At 36.4% G+C, this 13634-nt stretch overlaps 1 protein-coding gene across 5 annotated transcripts in view; it reads right to left on the bottom strand.

Moving 5' to 3' along the window:
• LOC131160450 (protein SCO1 homolog 2, mitochondrial) overlaps positions 1-13634 on the bottom strand; it is a 44595-nt gene that overhangs the window by 18242 nt on the left and 12719 nt on the right. For 4 of the 5 annotated variants that reach the window (XR_009138045.1, XR_009138046.1, XR_009138047.1 and 1 more), the window contains exons 2-3: positions 3716-3848; positions 3438-3513 (exon numbers count right to left, since the gene is read on the bottom strand). Coding sequence is in view for 1 of the 5 variants with exons in the window: in XM_058116152.1 (XP_057972135.1) it covers positions 3438-3513; positions 3716-3848 (209 nt within the window). In the remaining 4 variants the exon portion in view is untranslated. The remainder of the gene's footprint in view (positions 1-3437; positions 3514-3715; positions 3849-13634) is intronic. The other variant, XR_009138048.1, reaches the window with a different exon arrangement.

Below are 13634 nucleotides of genomic sequence, written 5' to 3'. Positions count from 1 at the left end.
GATGAAAAGGCCATGGTGAAGCATACTCAAGATTGTGATGAACAAAAATAGAAGCAAAAAACTAGGGCAAAGATAAAAATGTTGTGCAGTTGGAGTTGGAAGCTCAGGGCAACGGCAATGATCATGGTCATATGGTTGCAAGGAGCTCTAACTCAGTAAATCAGTAAGTCGACTATCTTCCTATACGGAGATCTAGACGTACTATCAGACCACTACCAAGGTATGGGTTTGAAGAGTTTGTGTCTTATGTTTTTCTTACCAGCTACAACAATCCAACTACATTTCAAGAGGTAATGCACGGCTAGGAGAAAGGTAGGTGGATGGGAGCAATGATTGAAGAGATGGAATCACTACATAAAAATCAAACTTGGGAATTGGTGGAACTTCCAGATGGGAAGAGACCGATAAGTTGCAAATGGGTATTTAGGAAAAAGGAAACAATTTCAGAAAAGGAAGGAAAAAAATTCAAGGCACAGGTGGTGGCAAAAGGGTACTCACAGAAGAAGGGAATAGACTGATGAGATCTTTTCATTTGTGGTCCAACACACTTCGATTAGAATAGTGTTGGGGTTGGTAGCTTATCACGATCTTCATTTGGAACAAATGGATGTGAAGACGGCGTTTCTTCACGGTGATTTGGAGGAACAAATTTATATGGTACAGCCGGAGGGATTTAATGAACCAGGAAAAGAAACTTAGTTTGCAAGTTGAAAAAATCTCTTTACAGGTTGAAACAGTCTCTTAGGCAATGGTATAAAAGATTTGATTCCTATATGATCAAGATTGGCTACAAAAGGTGTGAGTATGATGGCTACGTATATGTGAACAAGCTTGATGATGGTTCTCTTATTTTCTTGTTATTGTACGTCGTTGACATGTTGATAGTCGCAAAAGATTTAACTAAGGTGAATCAATTAAAGGAATTGTTGCATAAAGGGTTTGACATGAAGGATCTTGGTTCAGCCAAGAAAATACTTGGGATGGAGATTCACTGGGACAAAACTGCAGGGAGGTTATGGTTATCTCAGGGCGCTTATATAAAGGTATTGGAGAAGTTTAGCATGGCCGATGCAAAACCAGTGTGTACACCTCTAGCGAGTCATTTTAAGTTGTCTACTGTAGATTGCCCAAGTATGGATGAGGATATCCGGGACATGTCAAAGGTCCTCTATGCTAGCGTCGTGGGGAGTTTAATGTATGTCATGATATGTACAAGGCCAGACTTAGCACACACTGTGAGCGTGGTAAGTAAGTTTCTCTCTAATCCAGGAAGACAGCATTGGAAAGTCATCAAGTGAATCTTCAGATACTTATGGGATACATCAGGATATGGCATCATGTTCGGCAAGCAGTAGGGTTGTCCTCCAGTTATGGGGTTTGTAGATGCTGATTATGCAGGGAATATGGATGACAGAAGGTCTACAACAGGTCATATTTTTACCCTTGTAGGAGGACCTATATGTTGGAGATCCATGGTCCAATCTATGGTGGCATTGTTCACGATTGAAGCTGAATAAATGACAGTTGCTGAAGCTGCAAAGGAAGCCTTTTGTCTTACCGGTTTGGTCAAAGAGCTGGGCTTACAGCAAGACGGGGTTATGCTGCGTTGTGACAGTCAAAGTGCTATTTACTTAGCGAATAATCAAGTGTACCATGCTAGAACCAAGCATATTGATGTGAGGTTCTATAATGTTCGGGAGTTGATTACTTTAGGTGAGCTTGTATTGGAGAAATTTCACACGTTTGAAAACACGGCAGATATTTTGATAAACCCAACCAAGCATTCCACGTTCAAGGTGGAGAAGTCAGGTATGTTTTTCGGGTTCTCCTAACGGGCGTATAATCGCCATGGTGGAGATTGTTATATTTGTATATGCGGCTCTTATACTTAGGGCTCATAAACAAAGGAAGAAAAAAAGCATATGGAGTAAGTGGTGCAACACAACAGGGACTCGTCGACGAGCAGGGCATTTGTCGACGAGTAAATCCCGAGAGTAAGGAAAATTCAGAGATTCTAAGATACCGAGAGCAGATTTAAAGACTCGTCGACGAGTGGGCTGACTAGTCGATGAGTGTCCTTCTCTGGCTCGTCAATGAGTGTCCTGTTCTCGTCAACGAGTGCATCTGGGCTACAAGAAAATATTTGAATTTTGAATTGGAACGTTGGGGTGGTTGGGTAATTGGAGGGAAACCTCCGTGGGAGTGTTATTTATGTTCTAGGCATACTTTGTCAGAAGAGAGAGGGATCATTGTGAAGTATATTGTGTACTTACTAATTTCTTAGTGAAATTCTTGTACCGATTGCTTCCGTGGATGTAGGCTTTGCCAAACCACATAAATCCTTGTGTTGATTCTTGTTGTTTCTTATTTTTATGGTTGTGTTTCATTTACTTCTTGTGTTTTACTTATTTCGCTATGCATTCTAAATCACAACACAGAATATAGGGCTATGGCTAACGGAGTTTGTGAGATGCTATGGTTGAAGAGAATTCTTGAAGAGTTGCCGATGCCGGTGAACATGCCAATGAAGTTATATTGTGACAACAAAGCTACCATAAGTATTGCTCAAAATCTAGTACAACATGACCGCATGAAGCATGTAGAGATTGACTAACACTTCATAAAAGAGAAGATTGATAGTGGAGCTTTTTGCATGCCGTTTGTTCCTACTACTCAACAAATAGTCGATATCTTCACCAAAGGACTTTTTAGAGCTAGTTTTGAGCTCTCTGTAAGCAAGTTGGGCATGACAGATATCTACGCTCCAGCTTGGGGGGAGGTGTTATTTATCTTGTAATCGTGTCTCTTGAAATTCCATAAGAATAGTTATTCTTCTTCTAAAAAATCCTTCAAAAGGAGACTTAGGAAACAATAATTAAGATAAGCTTAAGGATCATAAGATTCTATTAATGATATAAATTAAAATAAAAAATGCATTTAGATGTTATGTTTCATAAATTTGAGTAATATAAACCTAAAAGGTTAAATAGTAAGTTTTCAAGACCACGAAAACAATAAGTAGCTTGCATGGCATAGCCCTCATGTAACAAAGAGATGAAGTGTTCAAATTGTTGCATTTCTAACTAAATCAAATCAGTTTATAATAAAAAGTAATAAATACTTACAAAAAAACAAATAAAAACATAGTTTTTAAGACAAGTCATTCAACAAGGAACACAAACATCTAAAATATTAAATAAAAAATAGCAAACATGAACAACAAAATCCAAACTACCAAGCTAACTCATTAACATTAGTGTCAACATCCAGGAACTATTTGCTTCGTAAGTATCACCGAGAACATCCCATCATTAAAAAATTTAAAATCATTATCACCATCATCATTATTATCATCAACTAAGTTAGTGTATCAAATATTTCATTTTTTCAATCCATTAAATGCAATTAAATAACAGTGAGAGTCTAAAAAGAAATACCTTTTAAAATTGCTCTCCTTTCATCATTTTTGTGAACAAGAACTGCTGCTCCAACAATTCCCAGTAAACCAGTTGGCTGGAAAGAAAAAAAAATTGAAAAAATAAATAAATAAAACCATGAAAATTTAACCTGGATTCCCTCGAACTTTTTTTTTTTGGGATAAGTAATCTAGAACATCTAAAACATGTTGAAAAATGTTTAGCATCTACTTTCGATAGAATAATTGAACTTGAGAAGTGGGGCGGTATGCGATAATAATGAGGGGAAGTTAGCATACAACAATATAATTACTCCACGAACGAGAAACCCGCGTTTTCACGGGAATTACAGTGTCGCTAGTTGGCCTCCCATTATTGTATCTTGATTTGTTCGCATAGCTACAATACTGAAATCTCTTAGATGGGCCAAACCTACAATGGTTACAAATGGTTTAGCAAGAAACCTCACATTAAGAGAAAGACATAAATCCACACACCAAGAGATTCTACAAAAAAGAAGAGACAGAGATGTTCTAAAAAAAGTAACTATAAGACAAAGCATTCAAACCTATTTCGTAATGTATAAGATACAAAAATGCTCATCATACCACAAGAAATCCTCTAAATACCAGAAATTGTCATAGCATATGTTGTAGTAGGGATGATTTAAGATATTGGACAGCTTTTGTGCTCCACAGGCTTCAATAATATTACTATGAACCCTTAGGGGAATTGCACTAATAGCCTTTCAAATAGAGGCAAGGTTCTTAATGGTCTTATATCAAGTGAATTAGGGTTGTTTGTTTAACCTCAAATGGGTGCTGAACACCCTCTTACCACTACAATTTTCCCATTGCTGATTCCTTAAGCACCCATTACAGACCCCATTTTTAACTTCTTTGCCCCGATAAAAAGAAGCTAAACTTATAGAAACCTCCCCAAATCCTATTGTCAAATCATGGTACCCTCTTCTCCTCCTTCACACAACACATCCCTCTGCTGCCACCCAGCAAGGTCCCTGCTCCTCAACCTGATGCCGCCATCATCTCCAGCAACCAGTAAGATTTTTTCTCCATCTTCGATTCATGCCTCATAACTTTAGACCATCTCATTCTGTTTCTCCTTTTACAATCAATTTTCACATAAATTGGCGGAAAAGGATTCATATAGCCGACCCCACTTAGTGGGACTAAGGCTTGGTTTTGTTGTTGTGTTGTTGTTGTTGTTGTCTGTTTCTCAAGCACAATGGCAACCCTCTTTTCAGATCCAAAAAAAAAAACCAGAGACAGCTCTTATATCTATACAAAAAACATATCGGTGCACTGGAAATCAGGGCACCCTTTTATCTGCATAATCTGCTGGGCTGTTTTTTCCCTTTATTTTTTTCAGCTTGGTTTTTTTCTTGGAAATCAAAGGAGAATTTCTATTTCATGTATAAGTGTGTCATTTTTAAATTTCCGTTTCTTTCATGATTGAGTGATAATAAGTGGGCATAAACAGCACCCCTTGCACAATATTTATGAACAATTCTTTCCAAGCATTGCTAAAGAGTAATCTATCAGTGCGAGACAAGCTTGTCTATCCCCAAATGCCACCCAACTCAAAACAACCATTATTTAAGGACGTGTTCCTAAGGCAACAGTCCAAATAAAAAAGTCAAATTTCCTCATGCTACTAGTCACCCTAGAACCCGCAAATTTCTCCCTCAAATTTCTAAAAACATTTACTCCCCCCCCCGGGGATCATTCAACACAGTCCACAAAGTCCAAAAAGAGCTACACAAGTCTTCAAAAGCAAACTATTGTGTTGAGGGTGTTGTGCTGAGCCATAAATGGATGTGAACCACCACCCCTCTAACAGGACTGACAAAGAATAAGACCCTAAGATACAGCCTTTAAAGAAGCCAAGTTTGACATCTCAAGCCACTTATCTGGCCTCCCACAGCTCCTGAAGAAGGAAAAGACATCCATTATTCAAATCTAGCATCGCAAATACTCCTACAGAAAAAAGCATCTACCTCTGAAAGCTCCAAATAACTCTATCAACCAAATCCTTAACCATTATAGGGTAAAAGCTTCATTAAAAACCAAGTCCCTTTATCATAATTAACTGAAGAAGCTAACAAAGTCAAATAACCAATCCACTATTTGATTTTTTGGTCGTTTTCCTCTCCTCAATGCCCTTTTTTAAGGCTAACCTTATCCCCTGTAGGAATCGCCTTCAAGACATAAATCATCAAAGAGTTTCTAGGCCACCTAGTTTTCCCTCTCATCCCCAAAAAGACCAAAGGTATTAAGGTCCTCAGTGAGTTCTCACTCCTTAAGATAATTCGGCAATATAGAGTTGGAATGAAATGAAAAGAATGGAATAATTACCTTCAGGATTTGCAAATTTCCCCTGCCCAGTTCCCAAAAGATCATTTCCTAAATCCCTTGTCATTGCTCTGTGACTAGAAACAAAGTCTGGGATTATGAATTTATCAGAATTAGGAGAATTTATGGTCAATGTTGAAAGAATCCTTGAACATCTGACATCATCTGAGCTCCGAATTCTTTGAACAAAGCTAGTCCAAGTATCCAACCCTCGCAAAAAAGAGTCTATTGAGTTTTTTCTTTCATCTTCACCCTTTCTCCGTCTTCCTCATCAATTTTTTAATTAAAAAAATCTCCTGGTTCAAGGTCATAGGAGGACAATGACCCATCCTCATCATTTGCACAATCAGAAAGCACCTCGTCTTGACTCTCTGATTGCATCAATTTCTTTCTTCTTGTCATATAAACCCTCATCATCCATCTTCTTCTTCAGTCATTCATAGACCTCCAACAATCTTCAGGACATTTGGGTCATATAGCTGAATCATTATACTCTGTTGCATCCTCAAGATTTTTTCCATTATTTTCTTCGCTTGCACCATCTTTTTGAACTCCTCGGAAGTTGCCTTATGTCCCCCTTCATCTTCATATTACTGAATTTCTCTTAGTTGTAGCATGGGTGTCTTAAGGCATCTGCCTGTTCAAGTCCAAAAGAATCCCTCCCTCAAAGAAAAGGGCTCCAGTCCTGTCCACTTGCTGACCTATAGCCCAAAACCTGCATATCCAGCAAAGCATAAGGCATTTAATTATTGTGTATGGACCTCATTAGGGCCTAAATTGCCTTTTCTTCTACTAGCACATCTCAACTTAATATGCCCAAAGAAAGGCACTATAACAAATTAATATGCTTATTAGACTATTATATGCCTGCATATGTTCAAATTAATTTGTTCAAGCATACAGAATATATATATATACATATATAATTGTGTGTGTGTTATTACAAGATACAATTTATGAGTTTATTTTTAATGTGAGCTAAGAACTCGGAGTTTTATACATGTCATCAAATCCTTGCTCAATATTTGAACAAAGGTGATATCAGTGCATATTCCAGTATAAATGCATCTATGGTGATATTTCAGTACATATTATAGTATAAATGCATTTATGATGATATTTGAGTCTCTGGTTGAGTAGGAGAATGGAAAGGAAGGAAATTGATTATTTGTGATCCAGATAATGCATATGTGGTGATCTTCGAGTCTTGGTGTATGCTTATATGCTTATGCAACCATCGCTATACTTTGCTTAAAAACACAAGATATCACCATATATAGTATGTTTATGAGCTTGTGCAAACACATACTTTAGTTGTTCAGATGCATTCTCTGAGATCACATCAATTTCCTGCTTTTTCATTCTCCTGCTTAACCACTAACTTTAAAGGATAAGAAGATTCATTATGGATCACTGACCTAGTGTCTACAGAGTCTCTCTTATAGGTAATTTTTTGTTGTGTTCGGATTTGGAATTTGGACATTTAGCTTGACTCATTAAATACCCAAGAATGTTGGATGCTTATGGTTATATCTGGACAATTCCATGACTTGTATTTATTTTTGTGACATTTTTTGGCTGAAATGGTTCTAGCAAAATTCAATCTGGGAGGATAATTGGGTAGGAGAGGTTTCATTGGACTCTTTGGTCCCTCATCTTTTTAGACCACCTTCCACACATAATGCCCTGATTAAAATGCTTTGACGGCCCTCATTTTTGAAATTTCATATTTTCAAAAAACTAAATGGGATGAAAGTGTTGGATTCTTTTATTCCTCGAGTGAGAGATGATTCGAGGATTTGGGTAGGGGATGCCTCTGATTCTTTTTCCACAAAATATTTTTCTCTCTAGGCTCTTCAAATCCCCAAATTCCCACTTGCAAATTTTCATCTGGAAGGCAAAGGTTCCTTCCAAAAATTCAGCACTTTAATCTACAAATGATATGTTGCAGGTACAACAACAATGACAGGCCTAAAGTCCCACTAAGTGGAGACATTTTAAGGCTTCCAGTCTGATATTTGTTTTATGCGTTTTCAGTCGCACAAAAAAACTTGTCATCATTGTCAAGCGATAAGCAGCTTCTGTGTATCTGTTTTCAGTTTTTGATAAGGCTTTGGTGCTACCACAAACTGTTGACACTTGGGAGAAATACGAAGATTGGCCTTATGAATATGAACTATCTTTGCTTTTTTTGGAATTTGTGGATCGAAAGGAATGCAAGGATTTCAAATGGAATAACCCCTTTTGTCAATTACGGGACTGAGTTTTTTCCTTGATTCCTTTTAGGCTCACCTTTAATTTTTTTTTTATTTTGGGTGAGTTCTGCTGCCGAATCTTCAGACAGTTTGGAGGGAGGCTTTCTTGAAAAAAAAAAATGATAAGAAAAAGAATTTATTAACATCAGAAACAAATCATACAAAGAAAGAAGGGAAGACAAGAGGTCCACCTGAGAAGAGAGTGAAATATGCCAACATCTTGCAAAATAAATTACAAAAGCATGCCCACTGATCCCTAACACGATCGGGCAGTGGCAAGCCTCTAAAAAACTCGAAATAATGGAGACCTTACTATAATTGTTTCTTTTATTTTTTTAAGAGGACATCCTATCCTCTGATTTTTGTTTTCTTTTTTTTTTTTTTTTTTCTCTTTTTTGGTAATAATGTTCTTTTTCTATACCCAAAAAAAAAAAAAATGAGAATGGCATTGTACTTTGCTGCACTTTTGAATATTTTTGCTGCTTTTTTTTTTCTGGCAACAATTTTTTATGGGAAGTACTGAATTTTTATGAGCGCTACAGATTTTTGCAACAAACTTTTATCTCGTGTTTTGCTGCAATTTGTTTGAATATTTTTTTATGTAAATAATGTCCGTTGTAGCATGGCCATATTGTTTTGTACCAAATTCTATCAAGTTTATGCATAGGAGATTAGGGCAATCAAGGAATAAAAATAATGGAAGTTGGTATTCTATCCCCACTCTATTTCATTTCTATGAAAAAGCTATTCTATCCCCTTTCATGTTAGAATTCATAAATGAAATGCTCCATGGCCCACAGAATCACTTCCTCCTTAAGATGAAATTCACCCCCACCAAACTGTGCAAATGGATACTACAACGAATCACCTCCAAGATACAACCATGGTCTTAAATTTTCATGAAATTGTCAAAATTTCCGTCGAAATTTTCGGTTTTCGTCACCCTCAAAATCGAAATGGCAGTCAATTTCCATCGAAATATCAACGAATCATCCAAAATTTATCTAGATCTCGAAATTTTAGCGAAACTCGTCAAAATATTAACTATGCAATGAAATTTCCCAAATGAGAAATTTAGGAGTGAAGTGAAATTTCTGTCTTAATTTATTTTATTGATTTTTATTGAATCAAAAGATTATTACAAGTGTTTTTGGAATTATATGAAAAGATAAACTTACAACAACATTTTATTTAACCATTCATGTCTAAATTATCATTATTTATATAATAAATAATATTTAAATGATTTATGAATTTCATTTGTATTAACTAAATATGTTTAATGCACATTATCTTAAAAATACTTTTGATACATATACAATATTACAACTTTCCCACCTCATACACAACATAGATGTATTTAGCTTGTAATATATTAGTCCTAAAACTTTCATTATTATGTCTGTGAACCATTTCAAAAGTTTCATAAAGAATTCCATGTTTTACTACTGATTTCCGTTATTTTTTTCAAATTGAAATCAAAATTTCCGTCGAAATTTCCGTACTTTTGGAGTTTCGAAATTTGAGTTGAAATCAAAATTTAAGACCTTGGATACAAAGGAGCCCAACCAACGTTGTTGATTGTTTGCAAACTACACTTCTTAATAATAAGCCTCTCAAGACGAAGAAGTTCAGACATTATGATTTTGGAAGAGTTTCAAATTAAGCATCAGGGAGTTTGTGCTAGGCCTGGAAAAATTATTTCGTGGGTTAAACCTCCAGCATGGTGGATAAAACTTAATTGTGATGGGAGCTATAGAGGCAATCCAAGTACTTCAGGAGGTGGAGGAATTATTTGGGATTGTCATGGCATGGCGAGAGTGGCTTTTTCAAGATATTTTGGCAATGGTACGAATAATAGTGCGGAATTAAAAGCAATCCGGAAAGGAATTCGTTTGTATAAATGACTACATTATTTTAATGTGATTATTGAAAGTGACTCGCGAATTGTAGTTGATTGGCTTCAGAAAGATAGATGTACTTTGGGATTTTTGGGAAGAGCTCGTAGCAGAGCTAGAAGGAATGATCTTCATGGTGATACATCAATACAGGGAAGGTAATAGTGCGGCTGATTTTCTCGCTAAAGAAGGAGAAACGGGAAACAATGTAATCTACGAAGAACAACATCTTTTACCACATTATTTGAAAGGTATACTTCGAATGGATAGAGTGGGTCTCACTTCCGTTCGTCGTTAGTTCAAATCTCGAGTTTTGTTTGATTGACTTTGATTTGTTTAAGGTTTTTTTTTTTTTTTTATCTAGGCCTTTTTCTTAGTTTGCATTGTTTAGATCTATTGTCCTGATTTGGTTGGTTGTTGGTGTTGTTTTTGGGAGGGTTTTATTTTATTTATCTGTAATTTCTTTTTTGCATATCTTGTAACCACGGTATTCCTTGGCCAAAAGTGATGGCATATTAATAAATAATAAAAGGTGCCGCCCTCTTTTATAAAAAAAAAAAAAAAAAAGTTCGTATCTGCAGTATACGAGTTTACAGAAAGTAGTTTTAAATGAAATGAGTGCAAAGAGTATCAAAAAAGTAAGAAGTAGATGATTTTCTGACAGTAAAAATATAAATGAACACAACCTTTCATACAATGGTTGTCTCTACGAGTTTGAATTTAAAAGTAATTTTTGTAGAGTTCTCTACCAATTCAAATTTGATATTTGTAACTATCCACTTACCATATTTTAATTCTAAATAACCTATGATAAAACAAATAATCTGGATTAAGAAAATAAAATGATGACCTAGATATAAAAAAGGAATCCCGTATTAATGGAACTACAACCCAAAACAATATGGGCTTTATAGCCCAACCCTTTCACCAGCACAATGCAAACGTGCAAGTGCTAAATGCTCCACAAAAGTGACACAATCCGCCATTAGCTCACCCAAAATGCACATGCATGCACGTACATTAGTGCTTGCACCGACCTATGGGGGCCCAAGTGGGTTGTCCATGAGTAGGCCCATGAGCTACAAGTTATGCGAGGCGCAAACTTACAAATACATCTTCCCTTTCCTAATTTTCCAATGTGAGACAACTTTCCACATGTATCTTTCGCAAGTGTGTTTGATTGGTTTTGAGAACCTCAATAAAAAGACCCAATGATATTGGAAATTTCCAACATTTCATGAACCAACCAAATCATAAATCTAGTGGTTCGTAGTAAACCTTTTCAACTTCCTAGATTAACCATGGCTATTGATGCCCACTTACCGATGATTAAATAGAAATTAGCCCAAATCATGGATGTCACTGTCATCATTACAATGAACATTGGAAAAAGACAAGGGCTCAAAGCATATCCTTAATGTACACCTATTATGATTGGAAAATCCCTAGATTATCCTCCTATAGTCCTAATACTAGTCATTACTCCATAGCACGTACCCTTAATGACATCAATATACCTACTGCATCCTCCTTTTTCTCATAAATCCCACAATAGAACTTCCATAGATACCATATATCATAAGCTTTCTCTAAGTCGAGGAAAAAAAAAAATGCAAATCACTCTTTTTAGCTTAAACTTCTCCAGTAATCTTCTTAAAAGATATATAGCTTCTTAGTAGACTTCCAGGGCATAAAACCAAATTAATTTTCTAAGACCTTCATTTCTAACCTTACTCTTTTGTTCAATTACCCTATCCCACAATTTCATTCACGACGCATAGTTTAATTTCATGATAGTTGTTACAATTTTGAAGATCTCCTTTGTTTTTGTATATAGGTATTAAAGTGTTTTTCCTCCATTCATCTGGCATTTTCTTTTTTTTATAATTGTATAAATAAATGAGTTAATCATATATTTCATCATCACCTAGGCATTCCCACACTTGAATTGAGATATGTCATCCGGTACTATAGCTTTGTTTTCCATTTTTCATTTTTTTAATGCAAACTTAACTTCATTAACTCTAGTTTTGCAAATAAATCTCATATTTTTAGCTTTTCCCTCATTTGTCAATTCTAAGTTCAAGCCTTCAACTAGGTTTTTATTAAATAGTTTATTAAAGTAACTCCACCATCTTTTTTTATGTCTTCTTCCTTAATCAAAACAATATCATCCGCATTTTTTATGCATTTTACATTACCAAAGTCCCTGCTTTTTTCTTTCTGTAGCTATAGCAAGCTTAAATATATCTCTTCCCTTTTGTATCTAGTCTAGCATATAAATTATTATATGATCTATGTTTAGCTTCACCAACAATCATAGTAGTCAAAAGCGTGCCTAGGCGAGAGGCACAGTGGGGGCGACGAGGCTTGTGCCTCATCAGGGTTGAGACGAGGCGACCTTCAAGAGGTGCAGTGAGGCGCATTGAGACTCCAGGCGCAGTGAGTCGCGCCAAAGATATCTGACCTTTTACCTTAATTTTTTTTTTTTTAAACCTTTTAAGAAATAAAACACCTTTGACTCGAACCGGACTCTAGAGCTAGAGCTTTTGAACCAGCCCTAGCCCTAGCCCTAGCCAAAGGCTTCGTCTTTGACTTGAAGCAGCAAGTCCAAGCTTCGTCATCAAGCCTTCGAACTAGCACGAAACTAGAAGGTCCAGGCTTCATCTTCAAGTCTTCGAGCCCTCGTCAGCAAGAGAGCCATGACAAGAGCCCTTCATCTTCAAACAACCTTCGTCCTCGAGCTTTGAACGAGTACAAAACACCTTCATCTCCAAGTCTTTGAGTCTTCAAGCCTTCACCAGCAAGAGAGCATTCGCAATAGCCCTTTGTATTCGAGCTTCGAGCCTTCGAATCAGCACAAACTTCGTCTTCAAGTCTTTGAGCCTCCGGCCAGCAAGAGAGCCTTCGCCAGAGCCTTTGAACAAGAGAGAGGCTTCAAGCCATCGAGTCGTCAGTCTTCATGAGTTGTCACGGCTCAGTGTTTTGCTGCTGCTGCTGCCTGTTGCTTCTTCTTCTTCTTCTTCTTTGTGTTCCTCAGGGCTCACTGGCTCAGTATTTTGCTGCTGCATCCTGCTGGTGGCTGGCAGGCTGCCCTGCTCTTGGCAAGTTATATATTAACTTGCACTAAGGCACTAAGTTCATATTATATAATATGTAATAAATTATGTAGTTTAATGCAAAGTTATAATTAATATATAACATTTTTTACTGAATTTACTGCTGTTTTGTTCGGAAACACAGTATACAAATTGTACATTTAAATTCTAAAATTACTATTGACGTGTTTTGATATACTAATTACCTATCAAATGGGCATTGTACACAATTTTAATAATTGTGCGCCCCTTTGTGAGGCACGCGCGCCTTCACTTTGTGCCTCGTCTCCAAGTACCCTTTGCGCGTCGGTGCGCTTTGTGCCTTTGACTACAATGCTAACGATCTTTTTTGCATTTTTTCTCGCCATTTATACTTTCAAAGTTTTCTATCTTTATAAATTTTTGCAATTTTTATTCCAATTTCCTTTTAATCCCAATGGCTTTTCCCACCATTGTCACCATCAACTTTCTTTACTATTCAAGAATCTTCCTCTAGATTCACCTAAAATCTCTTTAAATATCTTTTTCACTAGATCTAACTATCCTTCTTCAAAGAGTGTTTGCGCCTATACAACCTCCTATTGTTCAATCATCA

This window comes from Malania oleifera, chromosome 7 (genome assembly GCF_029873635.1).
Source record: "Malania oleifera isolate guangnan ecotype guangnan chromosome 7, ASM2987363v1, whole genome shotgun sequence".
In the NCBI taxonomy this organism is placed as follows: domain Eukaryota; kingdom Viridiplantae; phylum Streptophyta; class Magnoliopsida; order Santalales; family Ximeniaceae; genus Malania; species Malania oleifera.
This window is presented reverse-complemented; position numbering and strand designations above follow the sequence as displayed.